Source organism: Mesitornis unicolor, unplaced genomic scaffold (genome assembly GCF_000695765.1).
Source record: "Mesitornis unicolor isolate BGI_N332 unplaced genomic scaffold, ASM69576v1 scaffold24594, whole genome shotgun sequence".
Taxonomy (NCBI): domain Eukaryota; kingdom Metazoa; phylum Chordata; class Aves; order Mesitornithiformes; family Mesitornithidae; genus Mesitornis; species Mesitornis unicolor.
In genome coordinates, this window is record NW_010178457.1 from 91451 (window position 1) to 113439 (window position 21989).

A 21989-nucleotide genomic window follows, 5' to 3' on the forward strand; every position below is an offset into this window, starting at 1 on the left:
TGGACTGTTAACTGTTTGAAGCCAGTGCTCTCTGATAGACAAGCAGAGAATAAATTTCCTCTTCACTGTGCTGGAGAAAGAAATCAGAACTGAACCTCATCATTTGAGGATTATTTTATAGTTTTGGCAAAAAGTCTTTACTTTGTCAAGTAAAAGAACAACATGAAGAAAGAGACCAAATAGCATCACCAACCCCGCATACACCAGAGACATGATACATGGATGAAAACATTTCTGTCCAGCTGGAAATCCATGCAAGAACCATGTTCTGGTACAGGCTAGCACAATCACCTGCACACAAAGACCCAAAACACCACAATGCCATCTGCGGATCTGGCCCAAATGACTTTCACAGAAGCATAACTACACCCTTCTTAGCAGATGCCTAAGAAATACTACATAAAACTGGAATGAATGACACACGCATGTTACCATTTCCCAGTCACCACAATCCCCCCAGCTCGCTGCAGAAAGGATGCAACCAGCAGAAGCAGGGAAACACAAAACCCAACTTGCACTTATTTAGAGGATGGCTTACACTGATGGTTTTAGAGACAGATTATAATTAAAAATAATTATAGTAATTATTTATAAAAAACCATGACCAGAAAGAGGAAGCACTGTCCACTCTTTGCAGCGCTATCTTAAAATTCAGTAAAATCAGGATTTTATCTCTTCTTTATCCTGGGAGCTCTGTGGGTCATTGGTCCACACACAATACCGTGAGGATTAGTCAGTAATGATGATGATAGAGAAACGGGTAAGTGGAGATTGGATCTTATGTAAAAAACCACAACGAGAAACCTTACGTGGCTATATTTAAAATTATCACAAGTGGATAAACTGTTCAACTCAAGACAGTTATTTGGAAATAAGTTAAAGATCTGGTTTACCACTCTCTTGCCCTGACATGCTCTCCTAGACTCTTCAGCTGCAGATTGTTTAGTACATCTGACATGAAAGCTCCCTTATTGTTTGCTATTTAACATGATATGTAAAATCAACAAAGATGTATGACAGTGCTTTCCCTTCTGTTATTTGTAATGTTGCTGTGATTAGTCTCTTTTATATATTCCGATGGATGTTTAAACCTCACACAAGTTATGAAGAGAAAATATCATATGGTTTTTCCTGACTAATTTACATGGTGGATTTTACACATTACTTTAGTGTGCTTCTAAATTAAATAATTTATATACTTAAGGAAAGGAAGGGAAACAGGTCTGCTTCCCAGCCACACATAAGCTGATCATAAAAGTCAGAAATTATTTCTATACAAGTGAAATATAAAATAAGACCCACTCTTGGTATATGTAGACACATTTGTGACAGATTCAGCTCACAGCTTCCTTTAAGTCACATAGTCCCCAAAAGCGTCAAGTTTGAAAATGTCTGTAGTTTGACAACCAGTGAGAATCCATTCACAAAGGTACCTGCTATAAGGCATGACATAACTTGCTTTTGCAGCAGCAGTTTTTACATGGAACTCTCCTGTTTTACTAACACTAGAGTTGCTTTCAGGGTCTGAAAGTTTGTTTGGAGGAGTTCTGAAACTCCGGTTCTAGAAAAATATTTGTCCATTTTCTTCCACAGTGAAGGAAGTTTTACGTTAGTATTGAATCTAGGAAAAAAAATACAAGTTTTAAGTCTGGTCAAGAACAAAGCCTAAAATTCAACAAGAAGTTGTTGAATTTCTGTTCATATTAATAACATATTTCTCTTTCTTTGAACAAACTGAGCAGCAAAGAGGGAAAACCGCAGTTTTTGATAGTTGTGAGATTTTAAATTGCAAAACCCCTAGTCTAGGGCTTTTTATGCCTCATAAGAAAAAACATAAATATGTTACAAGCTCTTTTGAGTGCCCTACTAGAACCCAATGTTAAAACACCTTCGTGAAATAGCTTTCAGCGTAGATAAATGTGCTCCTGCGGAGCCAGCTGGCTCATTTTGAACTGTTAGCGCTCCTAGGCTTTTATTTTTGCTCCTCAGCTATTTATTTCTGCCCTTTCCTGGCCCCTCCGATGGATTATATGAGCATCCATTGTCTGCTCCGGTTCAAAGTCAGCCAGGTTAGCTCCAATTGCTGCTGAAGCTTACTTAAATTTCAGTGAGACACAGGTGTCTGAGGCAAAGCCTGCTACAACACAATTAATTAATGGAATAGCTTCAGCAAACTGTACTGAAAGGAGCATGTCACATCTGATAAGAGATTGGTTAAAAGGCATGGTTAAGAGATTCCTTACCCAATTTAGTCCCTGCGAACGGACTCCATAATGAAAGAGGACCCTTGTTAGAGCAGTGAGTTTTCCACTACATTTCCTTGCCTGGCATTAAGGACAAAGCAGTTCTAATGGCACCTATTTTGGCAGGGCTACCCAATTAGCCATGCACAGAAATAGGCTTTCCAAGTTATCTGATTATTTACCTCAAAATCAATGGCATTAAAAAGCACAAAGCTTTTTGCACTGGATTCACTGTCTTTCAGTCTGTCACCTTCCTTTAGCCCTCTCCAGTGATATGGTCCCACTGTGGAGAGGAATTTTCTGCCCCATAGTTGGTATTTGCCCTAGGTCCCAGATGTTTTCCAGGTAGCTACAATGACTTCTCGCTGTGTCTAGGTTCAGTTTCCTTTCTCTCACCCCTGGTTTATCTGTCTTTATACTGAGAGCACCAAAGGACAGGGCCCATGACATTCTGAGGTATGACTTTTTGGGAAGAAGTGTGGAGGAAAGGCAGAGAACTGCTTCCAGCACACATGCCTGGTGCTAGCAGCCCTATAGCCCCAGGGGACCAGCTCACAGCAGCAATCACTTCTGGGGAGAAGATACCTATAAGCACTGAAGAAGACAATCCACCCAGTCAAGTCTTAAAGACCTGGATCTAATTTCCTGATCTGTCACTGGCCTTACTGGAGAATAAATACATTAACAAATCACTGTGAGATGTCACACATCTCTGCTGGCGGGGCCATAGATGATTTGAAAGAACTGTGTTGATTTGACAAACATCCAGGTAATTTGAATTCATTGTCAGGATAAGGGAGGAATATATCAGGGAAAAAGATGCTTTAAGACTTTGTGTACATATATTGCTTTCATGTGAAGACTGACTCAATGCAGCCATTGAAAGTGGTGACCTTGTTCCTCACCAGTGACTGGATCCTGCAACCACAGCTCATTTCTCAGATGTCTCCAAGAGCCAATCTCCTGGACAGGGTGATGAGAAAGGACTAAAATGACCAGGAACTGTACTGCCAATTTCTGCTTACTTTCAATGCCTGTCATGCCAATCTCTCCTGAGATATTTAACAGTGGTTTACCTCAATAAACAGCCAAGAGCCCCTCATCCACAACTCTATATGCAAACCATATGTTGCAGTAGAAAAGTCTGAAGATTATAATTAGAACTGTCCATTCAATTTAAACAAGGTCAAGAATGAAAACTATTTCAAATTCAATAAACAGGCCATTTGAAAGTGTAGACACTGTGGAGGACAAGCTTAACAACTTAATTGACAGGTAAAGCTTCATTTCTAATCCTCATTTTGATATCGTCTGTAGCCTCAGGAGTCAAAACACATCACTGCTCAGTCCTCAAAATATGCAGAGAAAATGAAAATGTCAGTTGAATGAAAAAAAGGAGAAGCATCTGTTTGATAGCTGTGTAAGCCTGTGATATGTAAACTGCTTTGGAGTCAAGCAGCCCTAATTAGAGTTTCAAGGCATTCTTCATTAAATATACACACAGAGACACACACACATATACATATGTGAGTTTTAAGCAATTACTGAGGCCAGATAATTTGCAAGAAAATCAGGGTATAGAATTAAACTAAGGAACATGATAATTTCATGGACCAACCTCAGACAACACTGTGACGTTTTCACACAGCCGTGAAGAAATACTTTTCCCCATCTTTTCACAAAGCAGATCCATACATTTTTCCTCCACTCTTAAGTCTTTAAAACAAAAAAGAACGATCCATTTCTGAACCTCATAGTAGTACACAGCATCTCAGCAAAGTTAATCCAAGAAGGAAGATTGATAGTGTTACCAGCCTCCACACTGGGGTTATACTAATAGATATTTTGGCAACTGCATGCACTTGACAACTCCAATTCACATCCATATGAAACCCACACAGATGGACATAGACTCTCAGTGTAAAACAGAATAAGTGAATGACCACATGAAGTAACAAGGGGGTACAGTCTGAAGAGCAACAATCCAGACAAATGTGTGACACGATCTTAAAAAATGTTTATATACTGAAGAAAACAGCCTCATTAATTTCACTGTTTCCTGTAGAAAAGAAGTGAACATATCGGCTGCAAACAGGTAGCTGGCAGAGGACGTTTGGCTGTGCACTGCAGCAGCATGAGCTGAAACACAATAATTAAAGTTTTATGTAATTTCTGCTTAGGAAAGAGGCTTTGAGATCACTCGCATCAGCAGCTTCACTGCAATGCTCCTGCAAGTTTTTCTGACATGGGGCAGAATAGCAAAAAGAAAATTTGTTATGGGGCTATCAATTTTTAAATACAGTTCCTCAGCACAATTCAGTCAGGCCATGCTGGGAGGCAGGAGGGTGGCAAAGGAGGAAAGGATCTCTACGAGGAGATGCACTTAATAACCAACAGCATGATAAAGCCCAAACTCCCTGCGCAGATTCAAACCTGAAAAGTACTAAGGAGGTTTATACATTGGGCCATTGGCATCTTCTCTCGGCAGGGTATGACAGTTTGAAAAAACAGTTATGGAGTAAAAAGAGAGAAATGACTGATCTGATGAGAACATCTGGGTTTTGTTAGCAGCAATATTAATGCCCACTTGCTGAGCTCAGTGAGTGCCTTTACTATAGGATGCACAGAGAAATGTCTTTTCCACACGCAGTAGGTGAAATATGCAAAAGAAACTGATAATCATGCAAACACCTTCATAATCTGATGTTTCCAGCTTACAGTACATACGCTATGCTGGTCGGAAACATGAATGTTATTTGTGACAAACATCCTACTTGGGCAAGTAAAAAAGCTTTAAGACATCACACGGATGGACTTGTCTCGCAAACTGACTGAAATGTAAGCCAATCTTGGGAATAATTGGTTTGGGAGAAGCAATCACCAGTCAGAACCGGATTGTTCAACACGTGAAACGTGTGCAATGCTGGCAGCAACAAGACTGTGTGGGACTAGGAAAATAGGGAGGGGAAAACACACCATTCCGCCACCAAGCTCCATCGCTTTGTCAGTCTCACCTAGACGAGACCACAGCACAATCCACCCCATTTCTGTAGAAACTGGCTCACTGACTCTGCTCTATAGCCATTAGTTTGTAGAGTGCCTCCTCAAGAAGCCTCCACAAACATCAGTTTCCCATAACACAACTTCAGGCTGAGCTGCAACATAAATCACCAGCGAGCAAAAGACAGCATGTTACACAGATTTTCTTGCTCTGCTTCCTTATAACATATATTAGTCGTGACTCTGCAGAGACTCATCCACAAGAAGAGAGAAGTGGCATTAACACATTGCAAACCTGTCCATACCAACTTCCAGGCCTAGATCCTAATGAATACTGTCACCAGGCACAGAAGATTTTCTTTTCCCTTCCTTTTTTCCCCTCTTCCCGAGATTAAAAATGACATCAAATTAATCACTTGGTTGCTCCGTTTTTATTAGTTGTTTTTGAACTCCTTGGCTGACATTGAATCTCTTTTGGGATAGTCACTGTTAACAAGGTTCTCAGGTGAGTCTTTCAAAAATCCGGTACGCAACAGCGGCAGGTTTATTTCAAGTTGGTCTTCTAATAAATCCCAGTTAAAGCCCTCAGGTACTCATGTAATTGAAGTTTGAGTAATCCAATATGATGTTGATCAAACTACTGATCTTTTAATAATGAACTGTAGCCCTCCCAGCAGTTGCTATCTTGCTGACAGTCATGTCTGGATCGCTTCCTTTGGGCCAATGCTTTGAACAGAGAAGCTGACAGATTTCTGTTTGGTTTAGATTTAATCACAAATTGTTTTAAAGCTTTTTAAGGATATTATCAGATGGCTCATAAAATCCACAGGCATTTCAATAAAAAATGGGATTTCTATTAGTTGTCACACTGAAGATGGGTATTAAATGCTTCTAAAGAGGAATATAAACACCACTCAGGAGCGGTACTTCTTCCTATCTCTGTATCTGCTGTTAGTCCTTGTTTATGTAGCCTGTAGGCAAAACTACAGAAAAAGCAGTAGTTATACTCCACAATACTCTCTACTGAAAGGCAAATATGCACATTTTTCCTCTCATAATTTCCATTTAAAATATGAATTGAAGGTTTCTAAGCCTTGCCTCTCTACATAAGAGTAATTCAGTTGCAATTTACATGTTTGATGTGCTCAAAATGAACACCAGGATGACTCATGTGCTGTTTATAAGATGCCTATATTTGCTGGTAAATACCTTGCTACAAACAAGCTATAATTTAAGTATTCAAAAGTCTTGCTTCTGCATAAAATTACTACTAACCATAATTTTGGAGACCATGACCAGAGCTTCAATTTTAGGCTTGCAAAGCTCTTTCTACACAATGATTCTTAAAAGTATGAGTGTACTTTCTTCTCTGACAAGGGCAATCATTGTATCTCTGTAATTGCGGAAAAGATTACCTAGCTCTTAATTCACATTAGTCAGCTGCAACAATACCATGCTTCTTTCCTTTCCTTTAAAACAAACTAATTATTGTCAATCAGCCCAGTGGAATGTTAACATTCTCCATGGCCTGCCTTTCAGAGGTAGTCATAAATGCTAGAAACTAGCTAATACAAACTAATCAGAGCCCTAGAAAACATATTTGTACTGCACTCCATCATTTTTGTCATATTATTTCTAAATATTGTGTTTTGTCCAGACAATAATAGTCTTTTCATATAGTTATACAGTGCTTTTCATCTAACTGTTCAAAGCTCTTGCATTAATTAAATGACATTAAATCCCTCACTGGCGCAGCAAATACTATAATATTTCCAGACCTTAAATGTTTTCATTGTCAAAAGCTGATCAATAAAGCTTTGTGCACTGGGCAGTTGGGACAAAGAAAACTTTTCAAACCAGTACGTTTGTTCATGCCCAACCTTCTGTACAAACTCCCAGCTGCAAGAAGTGGAGTCACACACAGAGAAATCCCCAAGGAAATGACTGTCCTTCTCCCTGCACTTAACGCAGCCACTCCTTTCCAAAGATAATAGCAAGTTACAGCTCCCACTTAGCATTTCCCTCCAGCTGGTAGAGCCCATGTGAGGCTTTTCAGATCCCGGAGGAAGACACGGGAGCTGGAAGCCTTGGGGAAGCAGCCCATGTGCCGAGACTATAATCAGCTGTGACGCATGGTGAGCTTTCAAGTGCCATATGGACCAGACCAGCAAATGCCGTAGAGATGGGGCTCTCACGTTTGTTGTTACCTGGGAGGCCTGCGACATCTAGAAACAATTTTCCCCTTTCAGTCTGTGTCAGATCAGTGATCAATAATTCATCTGATAACTGAAATGCAGAACGAGGTGCCAGTTTTCTGTGGCTTATGAATAATACTGTGCTTTTTAAAAAGCACGCTGCTTTGGAGCACAGCAGAAGATGTGCTACAGGAAACGCACGACACGCTGACACGCTGCACTACACCCAACCCTGTGTAATCTTTACATAACCTGAACATTAAACTGCCAGTTGCAAGGTTTGTTTATGAAAAGGCTGTTATTAAATTGCTGCAGATGAATTAAGCATTCAAAGAGAAAAATCTAGACAGTAAAAAAACCCCACCTCTAATAAAATGGAAAAAAAGAAGTAGATTTTTCCTCCATGGGGCGGTGGGGGGGAAAAAAAGGGCAATTTACCAAGATTATATTGAAATGATCACTGAATTTTTGAAATATAAGTGCTCCCAGTGTGCCTAGAGTGTCAAGGTTGCCAAGGCAGGTAGGATTCCTTCAGCTGTTGCTTTGGAGCCTGAGATTAGGATATTGCTCTTGACATCAGCCATTTTCACCCAACTGGTCTGCATAAAATCTCTGCTTAAAAAGTGACTGAAAACCGACTGTGCCTGTCCTCAGCTCCAGTCCACAAAAACACGCATTCAGGATGAACGAGCTCACTCTTCAACAGCAATATTCGCTTTGGAGGAAGCTGTCATAACTGTTAGTTCATCTACCCTGAGGGATATCAGATGTAAGAAATTATGTGGTTTAGCTCACAGCTGCCCTTTTTCAGTCTGTAATACAGGAGTGGGGAGACTTTAGCAATAGTCAAGCATGAATCAGGAAAAATCTAAACAAATTCAATTAAAATTCAAAAATGAATCAATTATCAGAGTATCAGATGTTCTTCTCAGCTAAGACTGCCATATAAGTGCTCAAAAACATAAGTTGGAAGTGTCTGTTCTGGTCCGAGTGATGTGTCTGCCCTTCCCTGATTGAAGAGAAAGAGGTCAGACCCAAAATGACTGTGATTTTGCTGAGTTTAGTATATGATATATTTTAATAAGATAGGAGGGTTTGTGCATCCTCAGCATGTAATTGAGGGGATTAGGTTTGGAAGGGCTCACAAAATGAGAGGGGCTTGACCAAACCAACCTCCAGCATTTGCCACGTGCTGGCAGCCTCTGCGAGCCTGAAATGAGCCCACCAAAATTCAGCTCAGGTCCTTGCCTGCCTTGGGCTTGCCATTAATCAGGATTCAGGCAATTCATTTTAAAACTCCAATAACCTACAGTTAATGTTACCTTTACTATGAATCTGTTGTAATTTTTACTACTTCTTTTGAGCACATTGTTTGCTGTAGTACCACCACGAAGAGACAAATGCAGAAAGATGACACGATTTGCCTAGGAGTGCAACAGCTTCTCGCAGCTATCGATCCCAGCTGGCTCTGAATGCAGCCCAGGAGTGCGTAAGGAAGGTCAGACACACGGACCTCCAACCTTCGTTTTTTCTCAAAAGCCAGAGACAAATGCTTACAAATGAGAATCAGAAATTTCCAGAAGAATTCATAGAATCACACAATAACTCAGAAGTAAAATTAAACTCCTGATAAGGTTTGCAACTACCGCTATGAATGTCTTACAGTAGGTTCAGCCTGGATCTTCTCTACAGCTGAGCAGAAACACCACATGGTTCTCCTTAAACTCAATAGTCTCCAGAAAACCATGGAAGTCTGACTGCACAATGCTAAATAGTGTTCAAAATGCACAATTAACCCTTAATCTTAGTTAGTATCTTTCCCTTTATAAGGGGAGTAAGGGAACCCTCGATTTTTATCAGCTGGGATCAGAAATCGAAAGTAGCAATTATGTTTTTTATTTGTGACTAAAGATACTGGCTTGACAGGAGCAACCATAAATAAACAATATTTAAATTTAAAAACAGCTTCTTGTTAAAATCACTTCAGATGATCAGACATCTACCAGTATTCTGGACATACAAACTAGTGGAGATGAAAATGTTTATTCCTCAGCCTCTGACAGAGCACTTCACAGCTTTTTTTACATTCTGAAACTTAAATACTTGGAATTTTCTGACTCAGCTTTAAGAACCCCTGTTGGACTTTCAGGGTTCCCAAGAGCACCTAACGACAACATTAGAAATACCAGAAATTAAGTTTTGTCCTTTTCTCTTACAATTCCTTTTCTTTTGCCTGTTCTTACCTCTCTCACTTTTGGAATTTCTGTAAAAAAACAATACATTAAATAATCTTATCAAGATTGCTCACCCAGAGTCTGTTACTATCATAAAATGGAGTTGTCCATTCCCTTAATTCCCTGAGGTAGACACCAAATATATAAATAATGCACATATAAACAAATATATAAATATATAATTAACAAACTCTGTGTCACAGCATGCCATAGTGTTGTGAGTCAAATGCAACTGAGATAAGACAATGCAAAAGCATCCTGAATCCCTCCGGTGGACTAATTTCTCCTCTTGTACTAAAAATAAATAAATTAAAAAGCCCCTTCGCCTTTTCCTAGAGGTGCACCGTATTATGCCCTTCATTTTCTTTTTGCCCCCCCACAGGACATGGCAGAGGCATGGTGTATTGATTTGTTGGGCAAGGAAAACAGTTCAAATTTGTTCTCTTTGACAAAAACATTTCTTAACAAGAATAAGTTACAATTGGCACCTCAGATTTTACAGACTAAATAAATGCTGAAGTAATTTTAATAAACACTTTCTTTCTCTTAGACAAAACCCTCAATTTTCCTTTTATCCCAGCTACTAACTCTTCTACGGCAACAGTCTTTAGAGAGTTTCCATCTGACTGGGGACCAGGCTAAACCAGTGACTGTTCCATTACCAGGGTAAATAGCAGTGGCCTTGCGAAGTCACACACTGGCTCTGGGGACGGCCGCTCCAGAAGTCCCTTTGGCAAAGGTCAGGAGACCTGCCAGCGCTGTGAGGTTTGACCGAAACCCCTGGGGACAGGGTTGCAGTGATTGCAATAGTACTCTAATCAGTAAAATAAAAGCTTCTTTTCATAAAGAACTAATCACAGGACTTCATTTGTCTCTAACTTCCTTCAGTTGCCTTGACAGATGAGAGCACAATAACATAAATGAGAAATGACAGTTTACCAAAGAAGGTTAACATAAGGTCACAACCTTTTTTTTTTATTTGACTTCTGGAGCTTATTCATGTGTGAAAATACACTTTTGTAGCTGTAGCCTCAGCATCCCTTACAGATCTGGACTTGTGCCAATAATTGAGTTCAAAATGGTATTTATGTTCAGAAAATGCCATTTCTACTTCTCGGAATGTTCGAGTAGAATTATTTTGCATTAGTATAAAATATTAAATGAGAATGCCTATACTTCTTACAGCATATCCCACTGACATAAGAAGTCAATGGTACCTCTGCTTAACAAATAAAGGTTGTGCACGCACACACAAACACACACACATACACATATTTCCTCTCCTGACACTAACCAACCTGCCCCAGAAACACTGAACGCCAGTATGGATGCATAGGGCACAGAATCAGGCCGACAGTGACACACTAATAAATGTCAAACATTAATTTGTTGTATTCTTTGTGCAGTGATTTAAATCCGAATCCTTTTTCATCATTAATTTCCACCAGACATATGAAGAGCGAGAGGTAAGCATGAGCTTTCTGTCACAATCTGTAATGTCTACGTGGCTATCTGCCAGAAAATATTTCACTGTCAGATAAGACAACTGAAGTTCTGTCTACGAACACTGGAGAGTAAAATCTGCAGTACAACATGTAGATAATTAGTTTTGAAAGGCTAATCAGCTCACTGCTCTGGCTGGCATTTCTAATAGAGATGCACGTCCCTTCACCTTGCTACCACTTGCCTCTTGCTGTAAGCATCCCTCACTGCAGTACTGCACCATGTAACTCAGAATGATGTAACCTGCCACAAGAGTCCCCAGTTCGTTAGAAAAGACCCTTACAGGCCTCAGGAGGAGGATGGACCCCACAGCATGGAGTGTCCCAGGCTGTGCTGCTCCATCCCCTTCCTCACGTGGCTCTAACCAGCTGCAGAACCCACTCAGGGAAGGGAAGGTTTAGTCAGTGCTGATAGCAATAATGTATTTTAAGAGCATCTCACCTATTTTATGCTGTTGTCTTGTTCATATTCCTGGCGCCTTGTGTCTTGCAGACACCTTTGACACTCCAGAAGATAGAGATGCTGAGCATCCTCAGCTCATTCTAGCGGTGAAATTAGGCCCTTGGGTCTCATAAAATTGCTCACAAAATCCCCACCTATTATTGATCAAATCAGCAGTATACTTCATTACGTTGTTGGATTAGTGCATTTTTATCCACTTTCCTTTCCTTAGCATTAAACAGCTACAAATGGTTAAAATAATATTTTTTAAAAAAATACAGTTATTTCCCTGACAGCATCTTCCCTTTTAGTCAGAAGGATGCTCTATTTTGTTTTTGAAAAACAAGATCAATCTTTGCACTAATAATGACTTTACTGAATAAAATCTGTACTACTTCCATGGTGCTTTTCTAACAATACGCCTTATTTGTACCTTGGCTTATAAAAAACCCTGTACACCAATTGATCATTTCAGTCACCGGTGAAATAAAACCAACCATGAGACGGATAATGGGAGCAGAACAATAGTACACATCTATTTAATGCTCGAGTTTAGTCTAAAGGGGTAGCATAAAGCACAATGATGCTATAAAGAAAGAAAGAATGTAACCACCCAGAACGACTATAAGCCTTATTCCTCCAAAAACGCTGGCTAACCTGAATTATGAGAAGCTGTTTTGCTCTCATCTGCAGAAAGACCCCTTTGAGCAATGCAGGGGCATCAATAAAACACCAATTCAGTGTCGAGTCCTGAAAGACCAGCACCTTCCAGCAGCACACAGCTTTGTTTGAAAGCTTTCTTTTCCTGTATGTAGTAATCAACCACTAAGTTATTTATATTGTAACATCTGATGGCTAGAAGTTGGCCAAAAGTGCCTTCTTGCAAGTCACTGTAGCCACAGGCTCATCACATCATCATCATCACAAAAGTTAAGATGTAATTAGTGTCACTGCCACATTCAGTTTGTTCTATGACTTGAGCAGTTCCAATTTATTCGACATTCCCATTTTTGTCCAAAGATTTCAAAAAAGGGCTTCAAAACAGCTAATAATATATTCTTCTGTAGATCCTGGTTAGGTAGTATATAGCACAAGAATCAAATATCATAAGCTCTGTTCAAGTTATTAAAGAATGTCAAAATACTAGAATTTAAATTATACTTTAAGAAAAGCAGAATTATGCAGAAGGAACACTAATTAAACTAGCTTATTAACATCAAATTATTTTAACAGAAACAGAAATCTTGCCTGCTAAGCAACTTAGGATTTCAATCAGTAGGACTCCTGCTTTCAGAAACTTAAATTTCTGAAAAATTTTTACGCAGAACTGAAAGCAGGAAGTAGTCACCAACACACAGACCTACACACTGGTTCACGGGCATATTACTAGCCAGTCCCCAAAAGAGAGAAAAGAAGGCTGAGGTGAAGTAGCAGGAATCTGTGAATCATGCATAGTATTTCTGGTTTGAGCTCCCAGAAGGCCAAAATGAAAGCATGGAGGACCATAATCACAACAAAATAACTGTCTACAGCTTATTTACACTGTCAAGCTGGATGTCAAATGATAGCTTGCTGTTGAAAGTAATTCTACAGTCTTCTAGTGGAAAAATGAGTGCAGCAAAATAAATTATAAAGGTAGGATAAAGAATATGACCACAGCTAAAAAATACTTTGCTTTGTACAAACCTCAAGAAAGAAGTTGAAGGACAATGGCAAAATGCAATCCTGGAAGAAAGGAATTTGTGAGAAACTATGCAACAGGAAAAGCCGGAGATAATTTCTTGTGAAAAGATGGTAACACAGTTCAGGAAAACCTACCTGGCAACTTTCATCTTGAGATAATCAAAAACCATCACCGATACCCTTACTGGGCAGTGAAACGCAATCGAGGGTGCAATCCAGGCACACAGCCAGAGCACACAAGCTCATACGGCAGTGAGCATTCATTACCTGTGTTAGAGGAGAGTTCAAGAAGAAGGAACTGCTCTGGCCTCCAATACCGTACACCTTGGCTACTTTACACCTGACCTCTCTACTTTTTTGCATCTGATGATATAAAATATGTATGATTGTAGGTCAACAGATCGGATGGGCTGGTTTACACCCACTCTGTGTTTACCAGTGCATCTTTAAGTGGTCTAACCATAATTCATTATGTCTTCTAACATAAGCTTATGTAATGTTTTGCTTCTACACAAAGTCAAGCTTTTGCAGAAGAACAAATTTTACCTCATAATGCACTAACTAGACTTATATTTCCCTTAGGAAGAAGGCAAATGGGTTTACATAGCATGTGGTTTTAAATCCTTTTTTATTCAGTTAATCTCTAGCTGTGGAATTGTGATTGAAATGCAAAAATGTATGTGTATTTTCTGATAAGAACCATTTTGTTTTAGAGACAGACGAAATGTTATCAAACATATACACTTTCTTCAGGTTTTTAAACTGATGATGGAAATTCCATAATCAGAACATGGCACAGCCAATCCAGGTTAAGTGATAACATTTTTTCAAAAAAAAGAAAACAAACCCACAACCCTTTGAAGTGTTCTTACACTTACATCTTCATAATCCAGACATAAGAAGATCTGCACATGAGAAGATCTTGACGAGTCTGAGTATACGCTCTTCAGCTGGCTCCAGATAAACGCTAACGTTTCCTTTTCCTTTCCAAGGTCTTCCCTGATCTCTTAGTAGCAGTGAGACACAGTACAAAACATTACCTCCACATGATTTTCCATCTTCCTCCAGTTTCTGGCCAGCTGGGCATTTGCAGTGGTAGCTACCGATGGTATTACAGCACTGGTCATGACAGCCACCGTTCTCAGTGGTGCACTCATTTACATCTGTCAGGAGAAAGTACATGGCAGTCAGTAAAGAGTGGGCATTTACCACATTGCCTGGTTGGTTGAGGACAATCGTGCACGATTCTGATGTGACCAAATGAGAAAGTTAGTGAGATGTACGGCCAAGGACCCTGAAGGCAACTCAGGAGCAGTGACTCCCAGCTGTGTTGCCATGCCCCATAACTCAACCAAGAGGCACAACGGTGAGATTTTTCCTCCTCCATTACTGCACCAGGTCAGCTACAGAGTCCACCCAGCTCCAGCCGCAGGATGTGCCCAACTCGCCAACTTCCCACTTCTAAGCAACATGATCTTTACACTGCCATTTCCACCAGCTCAACAGTGTACTAGGCTGCTTCTAGAAGCTGTGGCAAAGATGAGAAACCTCTGAAAAATGGTAGCATTTTAAGTCTGTTAAGGTCCTTCTTTCCTTCAGATATGTGTGCATTAATATCTGCACATCTTACATTCTTACCTAATCAAGTTTGTGCTTACCTGCATGATTTTAAATAGGAAAAGTTAGACCTCTACCCACTATAAATGAAGAACATTAAAGAACCAAATAAATAAATGAATAGCCAATGGCAGAGAAAAATCAATAGTGAAGACATTTGCTTTTTAACTCGTGCATTTTTATAGCCTGCATAAGAATTTCTGAATAAGTGTGAAAGAAATCATCAGGCCAGTAACACTGCTCTCTGAACAGGATCACAGACAGCAGATGGTACAGAAGTGTTTCCAAACCAGAAAACTTGTCAAATGGGATAGTAAATATAACAAAACCAGCAGGTATTTGCTGCATTGACTCCACATATTCTGGAAAGCATACTTGTGCAATGCCTGCTTGCTTGCTTTGCTCTCTCTGAACTGTTAATGTCACAAGGACATGTAAGTCATCAGGGCAGGGTTAAGCAGGGACAGCAACAAATCTGTGTAAGAATAATGAGCTGTGGGTACCTGCTACTCAATTTGTTGACCAGTATCTTTAAGGGGCTTGGTGGCAGGGGAGATCTCCTCAGCATGTTGGTAAGGGGAAAGTCAGGGTTAAGGGGACACATCAAGTTCTCAAAACCTGGCATAAGGATGCGGGTGACAGATCTCACATCTGTGAGGCCTTTGGCACTGGTGGAGACCACACATTATATTCAGGTTAGAGAGAAGAGAAGCAGGAGGAGGAAGACTTAGCAACAGAAGATATACATCAACGTGACTGCAAAAATTGCATGCAATTATTTCATATTAACAGCACTCTGCATCCGCAACAGGGAAACACAGCTTTTAAAAAATCTTGTAATTAGACTCTGGTCAATAGAAATACAAAGTGCTGTAAAGACAAATCAAAAAAAAGGAGGAATTTCACGCAAGAGAGATGGGAGCCATTCAACTGCAATCCTTAGCTGTTAAAGGCCAAGATTTATCAAGGTTTGCTAGTCCTTTGATGAGCTCGAGCTTAACTTTACTACCTCATTCATGATCTTGGCTAAAACCAAAAAATGTTAAAAGAAATTTTTAGGGAGGTTTCAAAATTAAAAAGTAAGAGAAAAGTGCATCATGAAATGCCAACACTTACTAAAGTGCAGTTGAAGAGGCACAAACTGCCTAAAACCATTTCATTTCTTTACAGCTGTAAATTCAGTTTAATAACTGATACAACGAAGCTTCCTTTGTCCTCAGTGATCCTGAAAAACACTGGCAAGCTATATTGAAAAAAAATAAATTTATTATCTCAGAGCTACACAACAAACCAAATCCTAACTCACGAGAAGTCAGCAAGGCTCTTCTCAAATTCAAGGGAACACAATTTGGACAGAAACTTTTCCAAAGAAAAACACTTCCCCCTTCCAGAATACAAAAACAAACCGTACCAAAATAAGACATTCATCTGTTCACTTCTCTTCAGTAAGAGATGGCGAGAACATATGACAAGCGACAGATTTTAGGCATTTCTCAGAGTGCTGGAAGAAGGCACGCTAGCGCTGAGCATCGTGCAGATCGACAAAACAGGCATGTTCCAAATGATTCACTCTCTCTAACTAGCAGACATTTTGATGTGCCTTGTGGTAATAAACAGTAATGAGCCACATAATAACCCTGCTCCACAGCATCGACTTCTATTTATACTAACAGTACCGAAAACTAATAAAATCTCTTGCTCTTTTCATTTTTTAAACAAAATAATGAGAAGAAGTACTTTATTCCTTTACACCGTGTGTAGCACCCACAATGCTTCATGACCCCCTAGCATAAAATATTGATTATGTGATGTGGTCTGTGATATACAGCCCAAATTAGTAACACCAGTGTCTGCATTTTGAACCAAAATATTGGAAGAAAACCTTTCTAGCTGAGGAGCTAATCATTATCCTCTTGATTTCACTAGGGTATAATACACTCGGAAGTGTATAGTGCTATTGCATACTAATGTATAGAATGTTTTTCCTTCTGATTGCAGCGTGTTTCTATTCACAATCAGAAGTCTTTTTCTTTCCTATTCAGCATAACCTGCTGTGGTCCACCTATGAGGTTTTTCCCCAAAAAAATGTATCAAGTGCTATATGACTGATAACCTCATCTGCCTCTTCCAGCTCTCTGTCTTCTCAATACTCTGTCCAGGATTTTCTTGTCTCTGTCTTAATACTTGTTTTCATCCTTTGATGAAATGTTTTCATCCATTTCTTTGCTGCTTCTTACCACAGAAATCCACTGCTTTTTGTAGTATATGCAGAAAACCTGACTTTTCACCCATGTTTCTTTAAAACAAGTACCTCATTTAAAGCTCATCATCACAACTCAGAAATTATAGTTTACTTTAAGACACCAAAAAAAGCATTTTTATACCGCTTTATCCCTATTACAAAGCACTCACATTTGAAGGAATACACTCACTAGGTATGAATCATACTAGTTTTAACCTTAAGTGTTAATAAAATTTGCTCTCTAAGCATCTGCATCCTTTGCTGTGCTGTCTCCTGTACAAGATCCTCTCCATTGCCTGTACCCTGCCAAGTTGTTTTGTACAACTCAGTAATAAAGGTCAGATGTTGCCTCAGTCCAAGAAACACAAAAATAAGTGATCTGAATACGAAGTAATAAATAATGTGTTTTACATTTACAAAAAGATGGTTCATATAGCTCTTATAAGCTGCAATCAGCTGTTTTATATTCCTAAAATTCAAAGTAGTCACAATTTTACAGTCAGATTATAGCTTTGCCACTGTAAAAAAAAAAAAAGAAAAAACACCTAACAAAAACAATTCTGTCAAACGATAAATTTCTGTCTGCTTTCCATATTCAATGTCACTCAAGGTTGCAAACATATTTGCCTTTTGAATAATAAGAAAAATGACAGAAAATTTCTGACATGTAACAAGTCTGCCAGGTTAGGTCTGACAAAAGTTCAGTGTTACCAAGACTATCAATCCATCTGTAATGACATGTTGTAGGCGCTTCAGAAAAATAAATGCGATGTTTGCTACTGCAATGCCTCACATTTATTTATAGAGCCAATGTAACACAACAACATTTTTCATGGGACATACTCTATGTGAGCTTTCAATCCTTCCATGTGAAGTCTTAAGGAAAAATAAAGCCCTCAAAACCTTCTTCACCTAGATTAACTTGATATTAACTTTATATACGATCAGTCTACCATACGTGGGGAGAAAAAATCCACACTATATTTTAAATCCACTAGTATTCCAAAATGTGGATTGTAGACATGTTCCTATGTCCCACACTCCCTGCACATGCAGTATTATATAAGGGCACTATGTAGAAAAGTATGCTTTTGTTTAAAAGCCAAATAAATATTTGATATGCAGGAGAGCATGCCTTTTTTTTCACGAAACAGACCACCTTTGCCCAAGTAAACATGCCTAGGATCTATAGGCTAAATGGGGAAGGACCAATTCCAATCCCTTTATGTCTCTATTCTTGTTTAATGCTACTCACTCCCCGGCTGAAAATATCACACAGCATAGACGTCAGAGACAACCTCGGCTCCAGGGAAAACAACCCTACACCAAGTTTTTATGCAAGTCTAGGTGATTTCAGATTTCCTACAAATAAATGAAGACTTTATGTAAAAGCAGACACTAAGACAAAATGTTTTCCTTTGGTAACTCCAGTTTTAAATCTAATAGAAGCGACCTGCTCTATTACTAGCTCTCAAATATAGCAAAAAGATTAAGGAAAAAAAAATCTGTCTGAAAAGCAGAAATACACTAGGGCAGAAGTCTCGCCTACAACATCTCTATGCTGAGCTATTCATGAGGGCTGCAGCTCTGCAGGTCTTCCACATGGAGCTGAGTTCAGCATCTTTAAAATCCAGCAAGGGATGGAGCCTGCCCTGTCCACAGGACTGCTCAGAGTGGCTGAAGGTGAAAGCATCTGCACTGAACAGGAACAACTCTGCAAGGAGAGGCCCTTCTGCAGCAGAAAAACAAGGGACTGAATCACCATTCAATTTTGGCAAGAATTTGTATGTTTAGACCTATGGGACACACCAGCTAACGCACTGCCTACAGGTCAGTGTATTTTACCTGTGTAACAAGTTTATGCAATAGGTATTAACATACAAATTCATTTCTAAGATAACAATGAGAATCTCATAACTACAGCCCACTATTCAAAACCTATTTTCCAAGGTTTCTATATTTATCAGCTCTATATGAGCAGCAACTTTATTTATTTAATGCAACCACATGCACACTTGCCATTTCAGTGCCCAGAGTTTAGGGCTAACCTGTGCTCTGACCCATAAGCCGCTGACTTCAGTGCATGTCAGAACTCGCTGGACTCGTAATAAATCACTGGAGTGGAATAAAATCTGTAAAATCATTCACGCTGTTATTGCAATACCACATGAACAAAACCCACCATCACGGAGAGGGGTGGTTATTTTGATTAGTTTGAAAGCGTTAGGCTAACACACCGCGCTTCAATTAGGGGTCGAAGTAATGAGAATATATTTATTTAGGAGGAAGAGAGCAGCTCACTAATAACACTTTGTCCCAGTTGGGATTTTATCCTGAAGACTATGATGAAGATGGTCTGATTTCAGGAATCTAAGTGTTAAATATCTTTATCTAAGAAAGAGGTTTGATTGCTTTCTCTAATGGGCACTGGCAGCTTATATTGACTTTAATAGCAATTTAGAGATGCAAATTTCTAACTCAGGAAAGATAACTTGAGTATTTCCAGGTACAGAAGCCTCATGGTGGTTAGAAACAAAGCCTAAATATAGTTTACAATGCACAGCTAAAAGCATCTATATGTATACCTTAATATACCTGAGTGCCTGGAACAAAGGAGTATATATGCACTGTACTGCAATTTACTTGAGGTGTTATAGGCAAGTGTCTACAAATCATAACACACACTTGACAACTTCTCATTTATAGATCCAAAAAATTTGATTCAACTTCTAAAAAGTGATAAAGATCCAGCGAATAGGTAGCTCCTTAACTTACTTAGGAGTTTAGACACTGTTTTTAAAAATTATGGCCCAGACGGTCTGCAACCAAAACCATATGTCTGAAAAGAATCCTGAAACCCGAGAAAGTTGATTTGAACTTTAAAGGCCACTCACTGCTATGATGCAATGTAGTTCACATGCATACATCATAGCAATATTATACATAAATGCAACGTAATGAGCAAATATACTGGACAGGCTGCCGAGCACAACGCTCACACCCCCGAGACTGCATTTGTCTTTTTCTTTGTTTTGTGCAAGAGCTTTGTAAGTTGTCTCTGAACAGTAATTGTCTCTAAAACATAAATTACATCCATCACTTCCACCGCTAACCATAAATTATCCGCCTGAATAGAAAAAGCTGCTCATTCTGATAGTCAAGCGCAGTCCTACACATGTATTGATTAAGCGCTCTTAATGCTTTATTAGGTTTTCTTCCTCCACAAAGTCAATAACAGGATGAATATTTCTTCTTGTGCTGTTATGAAGTATCGTAAATCTGAGCTGTTATTAACAAGTGTCTGATTAGTGGAGCAAACTTATCTGAGAGCTTGGCACAGACTCGTTGTGCGTGAATCCCCAGAAATCACCCATCATTGCCACTGTCTCCACTGGCAGCTGTAGTACTTGTGCTTTCACAAGTTATCACCTCCTCTTTTCAACTATATTTTTTTTTAAATAAATTGCTGCTGTACTCATTCATCTTTATCCCCACGTCACATTCACATAGGCAGAGAACATCAGACACGTAACGAATGCGTGCAGGGCCTGCATTCCCCAGGGATGTAGGTCTCTGCCACAGTTTGCTTTATTTTGTTACTAAAAAATTCCATTTCATGAAATTTATATGCAAAACCAAATTAAACAAAACCCCTTGGTTAAACACACTTTGGTAGTATTAATTTTTCCTTATTAAAATCATCATCTGAAGAAAAAAAAAACCAGATTCATCAATCATTTGCACTTGCTCACATTAACTCCTTTGAAGTCATCATAATATTCCGTAGAGGAAAAAAAATAGGTTCAAAGTTTAAATAAGTGAAACAAGCAACTCTTAAAAGCCGATGTGGGCAAGCTCCGCTGTGGTAAAGCAGAGCTGTCACTCATCTCAAGCCATTGCAGAGTGCGGTCAGTGCCTGCTGCAGGTACAGAGACAGCCTGTGGCACCCCAAGCTCTCCTCCTGCTCTCTGCTAACTCAAGAGTAGACTCAGTTCTGAAAACTGGCATTTTAAAGTCTTTTTAAAATCTCTATCAATGGCTATGGCAGTCCTCTGCAACCATACACGGCTGCTCTCTCTTTTTTTTATTTATTTTCATTCCTGACGTCCTGAGCATCAATGACATTTAGCAACAGTGACTTCCAAACCCAAACTGTTATGTGAAAAAATACCAGCTTTGATTTTTTTTTTTGATCCCTCTCTAAAATTCTCTATCAACCAGAAACAATTATTTCCTCAAAGTAAAATGCAGGACTTAAATCATGCACAAAGTTTTCCTTTCTACACCAACTAGAATAACTACAAAGAGAGGCAGAAGAAAAAAATCTATCACACTACAATGAAATCCTGTAATAGCACTCATTTTTAAAACACATTTTCCCAGACAAGGTATGAATAATGCAACTAAAGATCCCAGAACATCTGAATTAAGCAACAACAGACTAACGGATGCTAATTGGCAATGATTGGAGATGATTGTGGAGTACGGCTGGAACTATGATTACAAACAGAGCTTATGCATCCAGCCCAAACCTCAAGTACCGCTGCTGCAATTAAAGATATTTTATCAAATTAGACAAGTGTTTGCCTTTGCCTGCTACGATGGTTATGAGCAAAACATAAAAGAGTTTGCTGTACTGCAACCTCCCTTACATCAGAGCTCTGCCGAGATGGATTTCTTTCCGCTTCAACTTTTTATGCCACAAAATGGAGCCCTTTTAGAGAGAATTCAGGACTCTGCACTGAATTCCCTAAAAGCTCTTGCTTTTGTCTAAAAGTGCTTTTGTCCTGAAAATGCATTCATATTTCCAGTATGCACACACAAACAAGAA

The 21989-nt window shown here is 39.2% G+C and overlaps 1 protein-coding gene across 1 annotated transcript in view; it reads right to left on the reverse strand.

The window, feature by feature from the left end:
- The window catches only part of LOC104539042 (multiple epidermal growth factor-like domains protein 6), an 85102-nt gene extending 70621 nt beyond the window's left edge, over positions 1-14481 (reverse strand). The window contains 1 exon segment of the mRNA XM_010182466.1: positions 14340-14481. Within this exon segment, the coding sequence (XP_010180768.1) occupies positions 14340-14481 (142 nt within the window).
- Between the last annotated feature and the right edge of the window lie 7508 nt (positions 14482-21989).